General features: G+C 38.1%; 1 protein-coding gene across 5 annotated transcripts in view; it reads left to right on the forward strand.

Annotated features, from left to right (window-relative positions):
* Positions 1-14,278, forward strand: part of ubr5 (ubiquitin protein ligase E3 component n-recognin 5) — a 51,306-nt gene that overhangs the window by 23,437 nt on the left and 13,591 nt on the right. For 4 of the 5 annotated variants that reach the window (XM_048153909.1, XM_048153911.1, XM_048153912.1 and 1 more), the window contains 21 exons: positions 1-112; positions 730-856; positions 2,079-2,230; positions 2,316-2,411; positions 3,302-3,425; positions 3,509-3,606; positions 3,691-3,845; positions 3,985-4,076; positions 5,034-5,180; positions 5,334-5,452; positions 6,663-6,789; positions 6,893-7,022; positions 7,248-7,408; positions 7,901-8,140; positions 8,512-8,635; positions 9,114-9,225; positions 9,931-10,062; positions 10,789-11,046; positions 11,630-11,898; positions 11,974-12,185; positions 13,388-13,621. The exon at positions 1-112 is cut by the window's left edge and continues 99 nt beyond it. In XM_048153909.1, coding sequence (XP_048009866.1) covers positions 1-112; positions 730-856; positions 2,079-2,230; positions 2,316-2,411; positions 3,302-3,425; positions 3,509-3,606; positions 3,691-3,845; positions 3,985-4,076; positions 5,034-5,180; positions 5,334-5,452; positions 6,663-6,789; positions 6,893-7,022; positions 7,248-7,408; positions 7,901-8,140; positions 8,512-8,635; positions 9,114-9,225; positions 9,931-10,062; positions 10,789-11,046; positions 11,630-11,898; positions 11,974-12,185; positions 13,388-13,621 — 3,221 coding nt within the window. The remainder of the gene's footprint in view (positions 113-729; positions 857-2,078; positions 2,231-2,315; positions 2,412-3,301; positions 3,426-3,508; positions 3,607-3,690; positions 3,846-3,984; positions 4,077-5,033; positions 5,181-5,333; positions 5,453-6,662; positions 6,790-6,892; positions 7,023-7,247; positions 7,409-7,900; positions 8,141-8,511; positions 8,636-9,113; positions 9,226-9,930; positions 10,063-10,788; positions 11,047-11,629; positions 11,899-11,973; positions 12,186-13,387; positions 13,622-14,278) is intronic. The other variant, XM_048153910.1, reaches the window with a different exon arrangement.

A 14,278-nucleotide genomic window follows, 5' to 3' on the forward strand; every position in this document is an offset into this window, starting at 1 on the left:
CACGCTCTGGACGTTCTGCTGGGTCACCGCTGTGACGGCAACCGCAACGTCCTCCACGCCTGTGTCTCCGTCTGCTTCCCTGTCAGCAACAAAGAAACCAAGGAGGAGGAAGGTAAACTTGCATTTTTATAGTGTTATTTTAGTATCATACTATAGAGCTGCACGATTAATCATAAAAAGATTGCAATCTCAATTCAAACAAGCACACAATCTTATTCCCAAATGACAACAATTCAGCTATTACAAGTACAATCACAGCGAACATTCAGATGTTCATGCTGCCACTACCCAGAGACATCAAATGTCTGAAACTGCTTCAAAAACAACCACACAGTATCACTATTTCTGTTACAATAATTCAAATTTTCACAGAAGTACTGGGATAAAAGTTTATAATTTGCATATAAACACTGATGTCTATGGTAGCGATCAAAATAGAATAAATCTTTTTAAAGTATCTTGATGCTTCAAATAAAGATGGTATCATTATATTGTTGCACCAGTAGGTGGTGACAAGTGACTGTTAAAAAAAAATGTATGTCACTGAATCACTCATTCGAGAGATTCGTTCAAAAAAGGTCATTCAGTAATGACACAAGTGAAGTCTTACAATATGTAGTTTTCTGCGGTGACAAGCGAGGCAGAACATTAGGTTTTGGAAAATTGCTGATGTTGGATGTTTATGAAACCCAGCCTGAGATGACTACATTGATATACGATGTGTTTCAGAAGCAGAGCGGTCTGAAAGGAACACGTTTGCTGAGAGGCTATCTGCGGTTGAGGCCATTGCCAATGCCATTTCAGTGGTATCCAGCAACAGCTCCGGGAATCGCACAGGGTCATCCAGCAGCCGGGGGTCAGTATTCAGAATTACTGGGATACAGAAAAGCATTTCACTGGAGAAGCATTTAAAAAATTGGTGAAAATGAAGAATAGAGCAAGGAAATGCATATATTGTAGCATTGTTGCACATTATTTATATTACTTAAATTACATTTACATCCAGCATTTGGCAGGCATTTTTAACCAAAGCCATTTTTTAAAATTGCATTCAAGCAGGGTTCCCATAGGTCCTGAAAATCTTAAAATGAATTTAAGACTTGTACCTGGGAATGGAAAAACAGGAAGCACACTACAGCCTAATGTGATTATTAATCTTTAAAAGACTATGATTGAATTAAATAAATGTGAGTGCAGCATTTCAAGTAAAAATGCAGCGCTGTTGCATGTTCTAGTCAGAGAAGGTCTCAGAAGTTTCAGTTAATGAATACTGCGCATTTAAGCTGAGCAAATGCTTGATAAATTATGCTGTTTATATTGTAATATGTTGTAGATGGTTGTAAGAGTGCTTATTTTATCTCATCTCTTTCTGGAAGTAGTGAAATAGATTTATTCAAAATAAGGGTCTCAGTGTATTTTGAGCTTGATCATTAAATTCCTGCAATGTGTTCTCTCTCTCTCTCTCTCTCTCTCAAAATATTATTGGTTATACAGTAAACTGTATCTGGCATTAAATTCCTTGTAAAGTCTTGCAGCTTGTGTCTGAGCCACCCTGTCACAGGAAAGAAAGACTAAACATTTTAAAAGTAAAAAGATTTTACTAGTTTTGACATAATTTTATTGCCTTGCTTTAAATACATTATTATTATAACTGCAAAATCAAATATCAATAATCCTCTAGTTTGTATCTATTGATAAATATTTTTGTTTTATTCAATATACATACATATTGAAATTGATTTGAGTATTTTAAACTTAGTTGAATGTGTGCTACATCCTGTTCAATTAAAAGAATCTGGAGATGATTTATTTTGAGATTGAATGGGTTTGTTCTTTATGGATATACGGTATTAACGTTTTATTTGTGCCTTAAAAATGTTTTAAATTCTTTAATTATCTGTATTTATTTTAAAACAGGAACCCTTTCAAGGTATATATTTTATCAGTTCATGTATTCACAGGGAGTCAAACCCATGACCTTAACGTTGCAAGCGCAATGCTCTACTGTTTAAGATTTTGTATTTGTTTGTTGATAGTGTATAGTTATTTCACTTTTGTTTTTATTCTCATTTCTGTAGATTGCGTTTGAGAGAGATGATGAGGCGCTCCCTCCGCGCTGCAGGTTTGGGCCGCCACGAATCCGGCCCTTCCTCCAGTGACCACCAAGACCCAGTTTCACCCCCTATTGCTCCTCCCAGCTGGGTACCAGACCCTCCACCAATGGACCCTGGTGAGTTCAGCAGTTCTTGGGCTGTAACAGATATATTGCATGCATGCGATAGCCTGATGTCTTACAAAACCATCTTCTCTGCTAGACGGTGACATTGATTTCATCTTGGCCCCTGCAGTGGGCTCCCTTACCACTGCTTCCACAGGCACCAGCCAGGGACCTAGCACTTCCACCATCCCAGGTACGTGAACTGGCCTCCCAAATGGCAGTGGTTCTCAACTGGTTTTGCTCCAGGACCCAGATTTTTCATTGATCATCAAGTGGTGACTCAATCAGACAGCGTTAAGGGCCGTCAACATCAAGAGAGAGATAACTGTAACGATAACTATATTGGTATCGACACTAACGGGCAGTATTGTTCTGCTTATTATAAGTGCATTTGTCATCTGCAGCTTTAAATGCTTGAGGCTTTCAAAGCAAGATGGGTTCTGTTGATGATTGGCTGTGAAGAGTTTGTTTTCATCAGCTGGAAAAAATAATTCCCGAAAGTGATTCAAACGATATTGTTCCTCTGTGCCTTTTATCGTTATTGTTGTGGTGTGGTGTGTATTTTTATTTATTTATTTATTTTTTTTTACATTTTTAGATTTTTAAAGCTTTTTCTTTATAATTATAGTTATTGTCCTTGGTTTGATCTGTCCTTTATTTTAGTATAATTGATATTCTATTATAGTTTTTGTTTTTAAATAATTTCTTTTTTTGTTTGTTTTAGTAATTTTGTCTTTAAAAAATTATAGGAATTTATAGTATATATGCATAGTATTTATTAACATTTAATTTTTAGTTTTTTTTTTTTTTTTTTTTTTTTTTTTTTAATTTAGTTATTTTAACACTTAAACTTGAACTAAATGAAAATGAGAAATGTTGCCTTGGCATTTCAAGTAAGTTTTTTTTTTATTTTTATTTTTTTTATAATTATTTATGGTTTTGTTTAAAAATGATAACCCTGAATCAGAATAGACTTGAAACCTATTTTTGGGTCAGCATCCCTCCAGTCAAGAACCACTGCTCTGTGCCATAATTTTAAAGCTTTCTTTAGCAAGGTTTCAATCTTTCTCGTGTCTTCTGAAGGACCTTCATCTGAACCATCAGTAGTGGAGTCTAAAGACCGTAAGGCCAATGCTCACCTGATACTGAAGCTGATGTGTGACAGCGTCGTCCTGCGACCTCACTTACGAGAGCTGCTCTCTGCCAAGTACGTGGCCCTGCCGCAGCTCTAAAGGATAGCCAATCTCCTTTTAGCTATCTTTGACCGTTTTTATTTTTGTTGTTTGATAGGGATGCTCGTGGAATGACTCCGTTCATGTTGGCAGTGAGTGGGAGAGCTTACCCAGCAGCTATTACTGTTTTAGAAGCAGCACAAAAAATAGCCAAAGGTAAGTACATGGATGCAGGTCAACTAAATTAGATGCATGTTTCAAAACATCCGGAGACCCTAATGATCTTGTGTTCTTGTTTAGGTGAACCGGGTCTTGGAGAAAAAGAGGATGCAGCGTCAGTGTTCATGGAGATGATCTGTCCTTCAGGCACCAATCCTGATGACTCTCCCCTCTATGTCCTGTGTTGTAACGACACTTGCAGCTTCACCTGGACTGGAGCAGAACACATCAACCAGGTACAAATGCCACAGCCTTTAATATAACCTTTTCACAGACTAATTATGATTATGCGTTTTCAGAGTTATCAACATCGGAAATAGTGTATTTAGCGTATTATGGTGTATAATATGATTTACCGAACTTGTCTGTTTGCAGGATATCTTTGAGTGCCGAACTTGCGGCCTGCTGGAGTCTCTGTGCTGCTGCACTGAATGCGCCAGGGTCTGCCACAAGGGTCATGACTGCAAGTGAGTGCAAAATTGACACTTTAATTTTCACCACATTTCCCCTTTTGGAAGTGAGAAATTCTTAAATGCATTGCACCAAGTGGAGTGTTATCTGAAACAATCTGTCAAAAATAGTTATTAATTGAAATTAAACTAAAATAAAAATTTGATAAAATGAAAATTAGAAATCTGGCCCTGGCAACTAACTAAAATTTAGTTTGAAATACTAAAACTGAAATAAATATAAAAAAATTAAAGCTAAAAATATTTTAAAATGACAAAAGTATATAACAAAATTACTGTTGATATATTACTAAAAACTATACTTTTCAAAAATGCTAAAGTATCTTGTAAAATTCAATCTAAAAGTGCGTTATTGAACTGGTCTGTATTTTAAGTTTTATAGATTGGTGGCATGTTGACCAATTGAAATTGCTAATCTAATTTTTTTCAAAACAGCTACTTACAGAGGTACATTTTAGTTATTATTAGGGGTGTGACAAGACAGTTGGCTCACAAAATAAGACAAGATTTAGTTCATGAGAACGAGATGAGGCATTTGTCAGGCGCTTAGGCTCTGTTGTGCAACAAATCCTCCGCCATGGTCTTGTCAGTGATTTCGTCACTTACACTCATCATGTGATCAGTGAACTCTGATTCCTGCTGCACTATGTATGACTCTGCAGCTCATGTTGGATGAGCTGGATGGGATTGAAGTGACCATTGTCCAGCTGAATTAAATAGTTTTTATTTCTTTAAAAAGCAAAACGACAGTGTAGGCGTAATGTAAATGTAGCGGTGGCATATTCAATCCTAATTTCACCCTCTCACTCCATCATGGCAATATCACGAGAGCTTTTCACCTTGACGAGAAATCTCGTCACATTTTAATCTCGCGAGAGCTCTCGTCACACCACAGCAAAGTAGTTCACTAGGTTTTAAAAACAGTAATGCATGCTCATCTTGTTTCTTCTCCAGGCTGAAGAGAACATCTCCCACCGCATACTGTGACTGCTGGGAGAAGTGTAAATGCAAAACTCTTATCGCGGGCCAGAAAGCAGCTCGTTTGGATCTGCTCTACAGGCTCCTGACCACCACTAATCTTGTTACCACTCCTAACAGCAGGTATGTTCACTAGGAACTATTGCACTATGTGCTGTTTAAAAAAGGACCAATACCTGCTCCAACTTTCTGTTGTCAAACCATTTTAGGGGGTCATCGGGGCAACCTACATTCTGCATCATGAACTCTTTCTCCCCCTCTGTTTGTGACTGATAGGGGAGAGCACATCTTGCTGTTTCTGGTGCAGACTGTTGCAAGGCAGAGTGTGGAACACTGCCAGTATCGCCCACCTCGCATCCGAGAGGACAGGAACCGGAAGGCTGCCAGCGCTGAAGGTCTGTCTTTGAGTAGGGAAGGGACCTGGGGCCGGATTCACGAAAATCTTCTTAAAGTAGTCAAGTCAAATTTATTTATATAGCACTTTTCACAATACACATGGTTTTAAAGCAGCTTTACAGGAAATCATGATGTTAATGTTTATAATGTGTTAAAATCATCAATCCTTATAGCATTTAGCTGATTTAGAGCTTGGTGATAATATAGTTTACATCATATAGTTTACATTACGTTAAGTTAAGAAATTCCTTAGGAACATTCTTATGAACTTCTTGGAACTTATCTTAAGTGCATCAGATTAAGTTTTTAGAACATCTTATTTTTCTTAATAAAGAAAATTACAGGCTTTGGTGTTATCTTGATTGTATGGCGGTTCTTACCAAAGACTCTAATCAACTCAATGAAAAACACTTGAAAGGTCATATTTTGGGCTGCCTGCAAATTATTGCAATCATAATATAATCATAAGCATGCACACTATTTTCACCACAAATTACTTGATGGGAGTTAAGCACTCAGCTTTTTTTTTTTTTTTTTTTTTTTTTTTTTTTTTTTTTAAATGCACCATTAATTTCATTTTTAAAGAGCCTGTCTCAAGATGGAGCGGTCTGTTGCATTAATTTGTCTTTTTGCACTCTTTCTAGTGGTTAATGCGTCCTTTGTCTGTGTGTGCATGCTGCTGGAGTGATCGTGTCCTCGTATGTGCTGAATGCTGCTGAAAATTGTCAATTATAAAATTAAGAACAAGGTCCCTATTTGAGTTGTTACTGAATTCGAATTCATTAATTTGAATTCAGCAAAGTGGCATCATGCATAATCATGACCAATCAATTTTAGTTCTAGTGTCACTTCTCTCACACTCACATTTACAGGGGTTGGACAATGAAACTGAAACACTGGCCTATATAGTTTTGGTGGTTTCACGCATTTATATGCCAATCTCAAGGACTACCGAACCATTCTGGAGGACCATGTGCACCTAATGGTTCAAACATTTTACCTTGAATAGGGTGTCATGTATAAAATAAGAAGGAAATCGCAGTTAAAGAATTTTCATGAATCTGGTTTAACTTTTACTGTAGTGCATGAAAAGTGGAGTAGTATCTTGAGAAGTATTTCTTAACATGTCTTTTGGTTTTGTTGTGCATGATTTATTAGTGCATTTATTGAGAAGATTTTTTGTGTGTTTATTACGTCTCTGTCTTTCAGACTCGGATATGCCGGATCATGACCTGGAGCCTCCACGCTTTGCCCAGCTGGCTCTAGAGCGCGTGTTGCAGGACTGGAACGCGCTGAAGTCCATGATAATGTTCGGCTCTCAGGAAAACAAAGACCCGTAAGTAGAACATTTAACTATCACCGCAGGCAAATTTCATTGGACACATTCAGCTTTCGTGACTTTTTTTTTTTGCTGACGTACCATGGTTGTATCATTCCAGACTAAGCGCCAGCAGCAGAATCGCTCACCTTTTACCGGAGGAGCAGATGTACCTGAACCAGCAGAGCGGCACCATCAGGCTGGACTGTTTTACACATTGCCTCATTGTCAAGTGTGCACCAGACATCACTGTGAGTGGAAGAAATGGCAGTTGTTCTTTCCAGACCTGGAAAATTCATAGAAATTACTGTTGTAAATTTTTGTAGTTATGCTTTGCTCTAGTCATGTCACTTTTATTTATATAGAGCTTTTTACAATTTAGATTGTTTCAAAGCAGCTTCACAGTAATAAACAGAAATTAACTATATCTATACGATCTATACTAACTGTCTTCTCTTGTTCTCGCTGTTCCCCAGTTTATTGACACTCTGTTAGGGACCCTGGTGAAGGAACTACAGAATAAATACACCCCCGGCCGCAGAGAGGAGGCCATCAATGTCACACGGAGGTTCTTGCGCTCTGTGGCCCGAGTGTTTGTCATCCTCAGTGTGGAGATGGCATCGTCCAAGAAGAAAAAGTATGACTTATTTACTGAACTTCACTTTGTACTGTTGTCAGTCACGCTGATGAATGGAAAAGAGAGTTTATAAAATATAGAGTATAAAAGCAATATGTGAAATCAAATGCTTTATGCAACATAAAATAATTTTGTCTAATGACCTCATCTTGAAAGTCAATATTGTACACTTTTCATATAGTTTTTTTTTTTTTTTTTTTACCTTATAAAACCTATTGTAGTATATTTGATACACAAATTTCTAAGGCCTCTAAATGATCATGATCAAAACTTTGCTGATAAATTGCAAAGTTAATTAATAAACCATTGGTTTGTTTGTTTGGCCTTTTTCATGCTATAGTCGATATACCAATGGTTGTAAATGGATCAAAAATCAGCCGATAAATATCGGTGGCCGATACATCGGTCCATCTCTATTTTTTTTTTTTTTTCCATTAAAGAGAAAAATCTAATCGCACTGCTCACATTCTCTCTCTTGTGTATTTCCTTCAGCAACTTCATCCCTCAGCCCATCGGGAAGTGCAGGCGTGTTTTCCAGGCGCTGTTGCCTTATGCAGTGGAAGAGCTCTGTAATGTGGCGGAGTCCCTGATTGTGCCAGTGCGCATGGGTATCGCTCGCCCTACAGCACCCTTCACTCTGGCCAGTACCAGCATTGATGCTGTACAGGGCAGTGAGGAGCTCTTCTCTGTGGAGCCACTGCCACCACGACCCTCCCCGGATCAGTCCAGCAGGTGTGTGACGCTTTAGAATTTACAGAAACTAAGTGTCTGTGGATTTAAAAAAATAACTAAAATAATTAGAATTAAAATAATTAAATTTCAGAATTCCAGAAGTTTCCAGAGGTTTCCAGTCATTTGTGATAAGATACTGGATAAGAATTAGGGAAAAGGGTTTTAAAATATTTTTTTTACTCTTTCTACCCGATTAAAATATTTTAGAGCTTTGCATAACTAGAAAAATGCATCATTGTATTGCATTGCGTTATGTTTTGCCTCCCACAATTAAAACTTTTCCATTAGGTTTCCACTGAAACTATTGCAAAGCATTCTAATGGATCTTACTTAAGTTGTTGTTGATGCTGATGCTGTCTTATGTTACTCAGCTCCAGTCAGTCAGCCTCTTCGTACATCATCAGGAACCCCCAGCCCCGCCGCAGCAGCCAGTCCCAGACGGCCCGTGGCCGCGATGAGGAGCAGGATGATATTGTTTCTGCTGACGTAGAAGAGGTGCGATGGCCTACACTTGCATGTAGCACAGCTTTGCCAAATATTGGCCATTTTATTACCCTGACCTATATATTGGCTGGCTAGTTTATTTGTTTGCCATAAAGTCGGCATGAAAAGGATTTTGCAATCATCTATTTTTCCCTATTGTGACACACATCCAAGTGAAACGAGAACAAACAGAGCTTGATTTTGTTCATGGGGAAGTGATTGGATGGTTGTGGTTTGCTATTGGTGGAGTGAGTGACCGCCCTTGTGCCAGTAAAAACGTCATCAGAGAAGAGATTTTGCTGGAAGAGGGAGAGGAAGTTATTTTGATTAAAGATTGAGGCATATGAATTTAAAAAGAAAAAATGTGCACGGATAAATCATTTATAATAAATACTGCAGTATTCCATTAAAAAATAAGAATTGTCCATTTTGATTCCATGGTGACTTTAAGCTCATTCTCTAAATGCTACCTGGCTGTTCACCTGTTCAGGTAGAGGTGGTGGAAGGAGTTGCAGGTGAAGAGGATCACCATGATGACCAGGAGGAGCAGGGGGAGGAGAACGCAGAGGCCGAAGGACAGCATGATGAGCACGATGAAGATGGTAAATATACGATCGCTCGAATCACTGAGATGTTTTAATTCATACAAGCAACGTTTATCATAAGCTGAATCCAGAAAAAAATAAAATGTACAGAATCTGGGGGGAAAAAAAATACTATTTCAAGATTAACCTAAATTAAAAGATGGCTTACTCTGTGGAGTTTGCTTGTAAACAAACAAGTATTGTTTACATTCATTTTTGAGGTCTGCAAACATGTGGAATGCTTTTCCTTTCCCAATAGTATAAAATTAATATTGTTATAAGGTTTGTTTTGCAATGACAATTATTGTGGACTGATGGATGTACAACGTTCCACTTATCATATGGCTACTTGCCACATAAGTAAATAATTGGAGACAAAATATTGAGTTGAGAGATTTAATTGGCTAGCTACAAATTCCTGGATAAACGTCATTATACAGTGTTGCCATTGCCAATGGATATAATCGGGGAATTACTGACCTTAAAATGTTGTGACAGACCAATTCAGAGTAAAGCAATTCAGAAACTGATATCGAATATGGAAAAACATTGGGATAATATTTTTGCCCATCTTGCGTAGCCCTACATACTCTGCTATTCAAAATTTTTATATTACAACAAACCATGTGTTAGAAACACTGGTGCTGCTTGTTGTCTTTTTGTTGAGAAGCCAACAATTTCTTTTGTAAACGAGGCTGAAGTCACACAATCTTTTTCTTGCAGGCAGTGACATGGAGCTGGATTTGTTGGCTGCTGCTGAGACTGAGAGCGACAGTGAAAGTAACCATAGCAACCAGGACAATGCAAGTGGCCGCAGAAGCGTTGTGACTGCCGCCACCGCTGGATCTGAAGCAGGTGCTTCAATTTGACTGTCAAAATTGCCACAATTATGCTGCAGAATGGTCCCTCCTTTTTGTTTTGCTCTCAACTAACCTTCCACATCACCTACTGAGTGTGCAGTAGGCTATAATGGCTTTTGATAAGAGCTGTAAATGCATTTTGTTTTACAATTTGTCCATGTGGCACCTGTAGAATTACTTTCAGTGAGCTGACAAGTGTACATCAGACGCCCTTGCGTCAACTACATCTACTTCAGGCAGAAATTACAGACCAACTAGTTAGTGGTATAGCACACTCTCATTAGCATTTATTTATTTTAAGAAACAATGTACATTAATCACATTTCACAAAATTTGTAAATACCTGAGTTACCCAAAAGGCAAATTTTTCTTGGCAGATGCTTTGCCTGATGTTATTAGGCAGAAAAAACAAAGAAAATGAAGAAAGGTTCTGTGCATCTAGTATCATCAAATGGAAATGCAAAAATGACTTTTCAAGCACTTTAATTAGTCAAACAAACATGTAGCCCTGCCCAAAACGAATGCAAGTGTTATGTCAGGTCCAGACGGGGCACTCAAACCAATTGCATTTCTGTTTTTTTGATGCCACTTTGGTGTGGAAAATAAAACCCTTCACCTTTAAACCATAATGTAAAAAACTGGGCTAGAATAAAGTGTGCATGCATTTCATAATATCTGTGATGCTGACTTCAGAATAACCTTCCGTGTCTTTTTCCTGAAGGTGCTAGCAGCGTTCCTGCTTTCTTCTCCGAGGACGACTCCCAGTCGAATGACTCCAGTGACTCGGACAGCAGCAGCAGTCAGAGTGACGATGTGGATCAGGAGACTTTCCTGTTGGATGAGCCTCTGGAGAGAACAACGGGCTCAGCACATGCCAACAGTGCGGCCCAGGCACCGCGGTCCATGCAGTGGGCTGTTCGCACTACACCCAGCCAGCGCTCTGCTGGCGGCGCCCCATCCAGCTCATCCACACCTGCTGGTTAGTAACTCCCACCACCTGTCCAAAAAAGATTAACTGCATTAGTTATCATGAGGGTGAGGTACATTTGTTGTCCAAAGCCATTTTTCAGCTTTTTTCAAATGGTTATATTTTTAATTATTTTAATAATTTATTCATTGTTATGGATGACAAGATGTTACAGGCCATTACAATATAATATTTTCTGTAAAAAGTGTCTTATATACCCGAAAATTGTGATTTCTTGTTGTCTGAATTAGTGTATTTTTTTCTGTCACGTATCATGGTGTAATCAAAATATTTTTTACCTTTCTTTTAGTAATATTTCATTTATTTTCATTTATTTTTCATTTATCTCAAACTCTTAGCACTTTCAGGTTTTCGTTTGCATTATTAGTCGCTCTTGAATACATTTTCAATTAACGTCAAGCACAGAAAACATGCACAAAGCACACATATTTGAATTCATAGTGATTGTTAATTGCATTATATGAGTCGCTTTGGAAAATGTCACAGCATATTCAGATGATTAAAAAGCAACTTGTATTCCAGAAAATATGGTAAGTTATTCTGTTACTGGAAATAATACTAATGTATCTTCCAGCGAGCTCCACGGGACTCATCTACATTGACCCTTCAAACCTGCGACGGAGCAGCGCCATCAGCACCAGCGCAGCAGCTGCCGCCGCAGCCCTGGAGGCCAGTAACTCCAGCAGCTACCTGACGTCCGCCAGCAGCCTGGCTCGAGCTTACAGCATCGTCATCCGGCAGATTTCTGACCTCATGAGCCTCATACCCAAATACAACCATCTGGTCTACTCGCAGTACCCCGCTGCCGTCAAACTCACCTATCAGGACGCCGTCAATCTGCAGGTGAGGCATTCGATCTTTACCCAAGCAAACTGCATAAATAAAGGAAATGTATAACAAAATCACATCGTTTTTCAGAACTTTGTTGAGGATAAGTTGATCCCCACCTGGAACTGGATGGTGTCCATCATGGATTCCACTGAAGCGCAGCTGCGGTACGGCTCAGCTCTGTCATCAGCCGGGGATCCTGGTCACCCCAGCCACCCGCTGCATGCTTCACAGCACACAGGCCGTAGGGAGCGCATGACTGCACGAGAGGAGGCCAGTCTCCGTACACTTGAAGGTCGAAGGTAAGACCCTTGGCCAGTTTCAATTTGCCATGAAGTGAAAATTCACCCATCTATTTTCTGTGGTTCTCTTGTCAAAAGCCCTGAAGGATTTTTCCATTTGGCAGAAAATAAGCTCTGTGACCAACATTTATGATTTATAAATGTTTTGTTCATCATGTTAATCTTCACAAATGAACACAGCTTTTATGAATTTTGAAGCCTAAATACAATCAGCAGAAGTTAAAAGCTAAACTTGGGCTATAAAAATCTTTTAACAAAGCACTTAACAAAAATCCCACTGACTTAAAGGGTTAGTTCACCCAAAAATGACAATTCTGTCATTAATTACTCACCCTCGTGCTGTTTTACACCTGAAAGACCTTTGTTGACCTTCGGAACACAAATTAAGATATTTTTGTTGAAATCCGATGGCTCAGTGAGGCTTCCATAGCCAGCAATGACATTTCCCCTCTAAAGATCCATTAATGTACTAAAAACATATTTAAATCAGTTCATGTGAGTACAGTGGTTCAATATTAATATTATAAAGCGACGAGAATATTTTTGATGTGCCAAAAAAAAAAAAAAAAGGACTTATATAGTGATGGCCGATTTCAAAACACTGCTTCAGGAAGCATCAGAGCATAATGAATCAGCGTATCGAATCATGATTCGGATGCGTGTCAAACCGCCAAACTGCTGAAGTCACGTGACTTTGGCGCTTCGAACTGCGGATTCGACACGCTGATTCATAACGCTCCGAAGCTTCATGAAGCAGTGTTTTGAAATTGGCTAAATAATCACTAAGTAATTTGTTTTTTTTTTTTTTTTTTTTTTTTTTTGGCGCACCAAAAATATTCTTGTTGCTTTATAATATTAATATTGAACCACTGTACTCACATGAACTGATTTAAATATGTTTTTAGTACATTAATGGATCTTGAGAGAGGAAATGTCATTGCTCCCTATGAAGGCCTCACTGAGCCATCGGATTTCAACAAAAATATCTCCATTTGCATTCCGAAGATTAACGAAGGTCTTACAAGTCTGGAACGGCATTAGCCGTGAGTAATAAATGACAGAATTTTCATTTTTGGGTGAACTAACCCTTTAAGGATGATGGAACTGGAAGTGCTAAGTTGTTTCTTGGTTTTGGCCTGCAAAAATATGCCATCCCTGCAGCACTCTATTGACATCGAATAATTTCATGCTTTGTGTTTCAGGCGCGCCGCAACACTTTTGACTGCTCGTCAGGGGATGATGTCAGCACGAGGAGACTTCCTGAACTACGCCCTGTCTCTGATGCGTTCCCATAATGACGAGCATTCAGATGTTCTGCCTGTGCTGGACGTGTGTTCGCTCAAACACGTGGCCTACGTCTTCCAGGCGCTCATTTACTGGATTAAAGCCATGAATCTGCAGACGACACTCGACACCACTCAGATTGACAGGAAGAGGTAAACTACCCCTATCTTCATTTTAGTAGTTACATTTAATATGGACAATCATAGCTTAAAGAAATCTGTGTTGTTTGACAGTATTATTTTAGTACAATTTATGTACTATTATAGTAATTATTAATATTTTGAATTAACTTTTTTTGATTTTCTATTTATTTTAATTTCAATAACTTTGTTTTTGTAATTTGTTTACTTTTAATTTTTAAATTTTAGTACTAATTAAACTTGATTGAAAATAAAATTGAAATAAGTTTTAGTTTTTCATCCAATTTTTATTTTATTTCAGCTTAATTTCAATCAAGATTAAGTTTTACTTAACCATAATACAGAGATCTATAATTATTTATTTTGCTTTGAACTGGTTTAAAAGGGTTAACTCTGGGTTGCGATTTGACTAGTGACTTATTTATTGGAAAAGCTAACAGTTTACATAATTTTATGTATTTTTTTAAAATGTATTTTAGCATTGGTGCTTTAATTAACATCCTGAAAGTTTGCACAATCAAAACCTTTTGAAAAAGCTGAGGATTTATCACTGCTATAACCACACCACTTCTTGATGTTAATTAAATATATGTTTCCAGCAAAGATATTTCCCAGCCAAGTGTTAGCTTTAGTTGTGAGATTTCGAAATAAATTTTTTCATCCTATTTC

The sequence above is a fragment of the Megalobrama amblycephala genome, linkage group LG13 (assembly GCF_018812025.1).
Source record: "Megalobrama amblycephala isolate DHTTF-2021 linkage group LG13, ASM1881202v1, whole genome shotgun sequence".
Lineage (NCBI taxonomy): Eukaryota > Metazoa > Chordata > Actinopteri > Cypriniformes > Xenocyprididae > Megalobrama > Megalobrama amblycephala.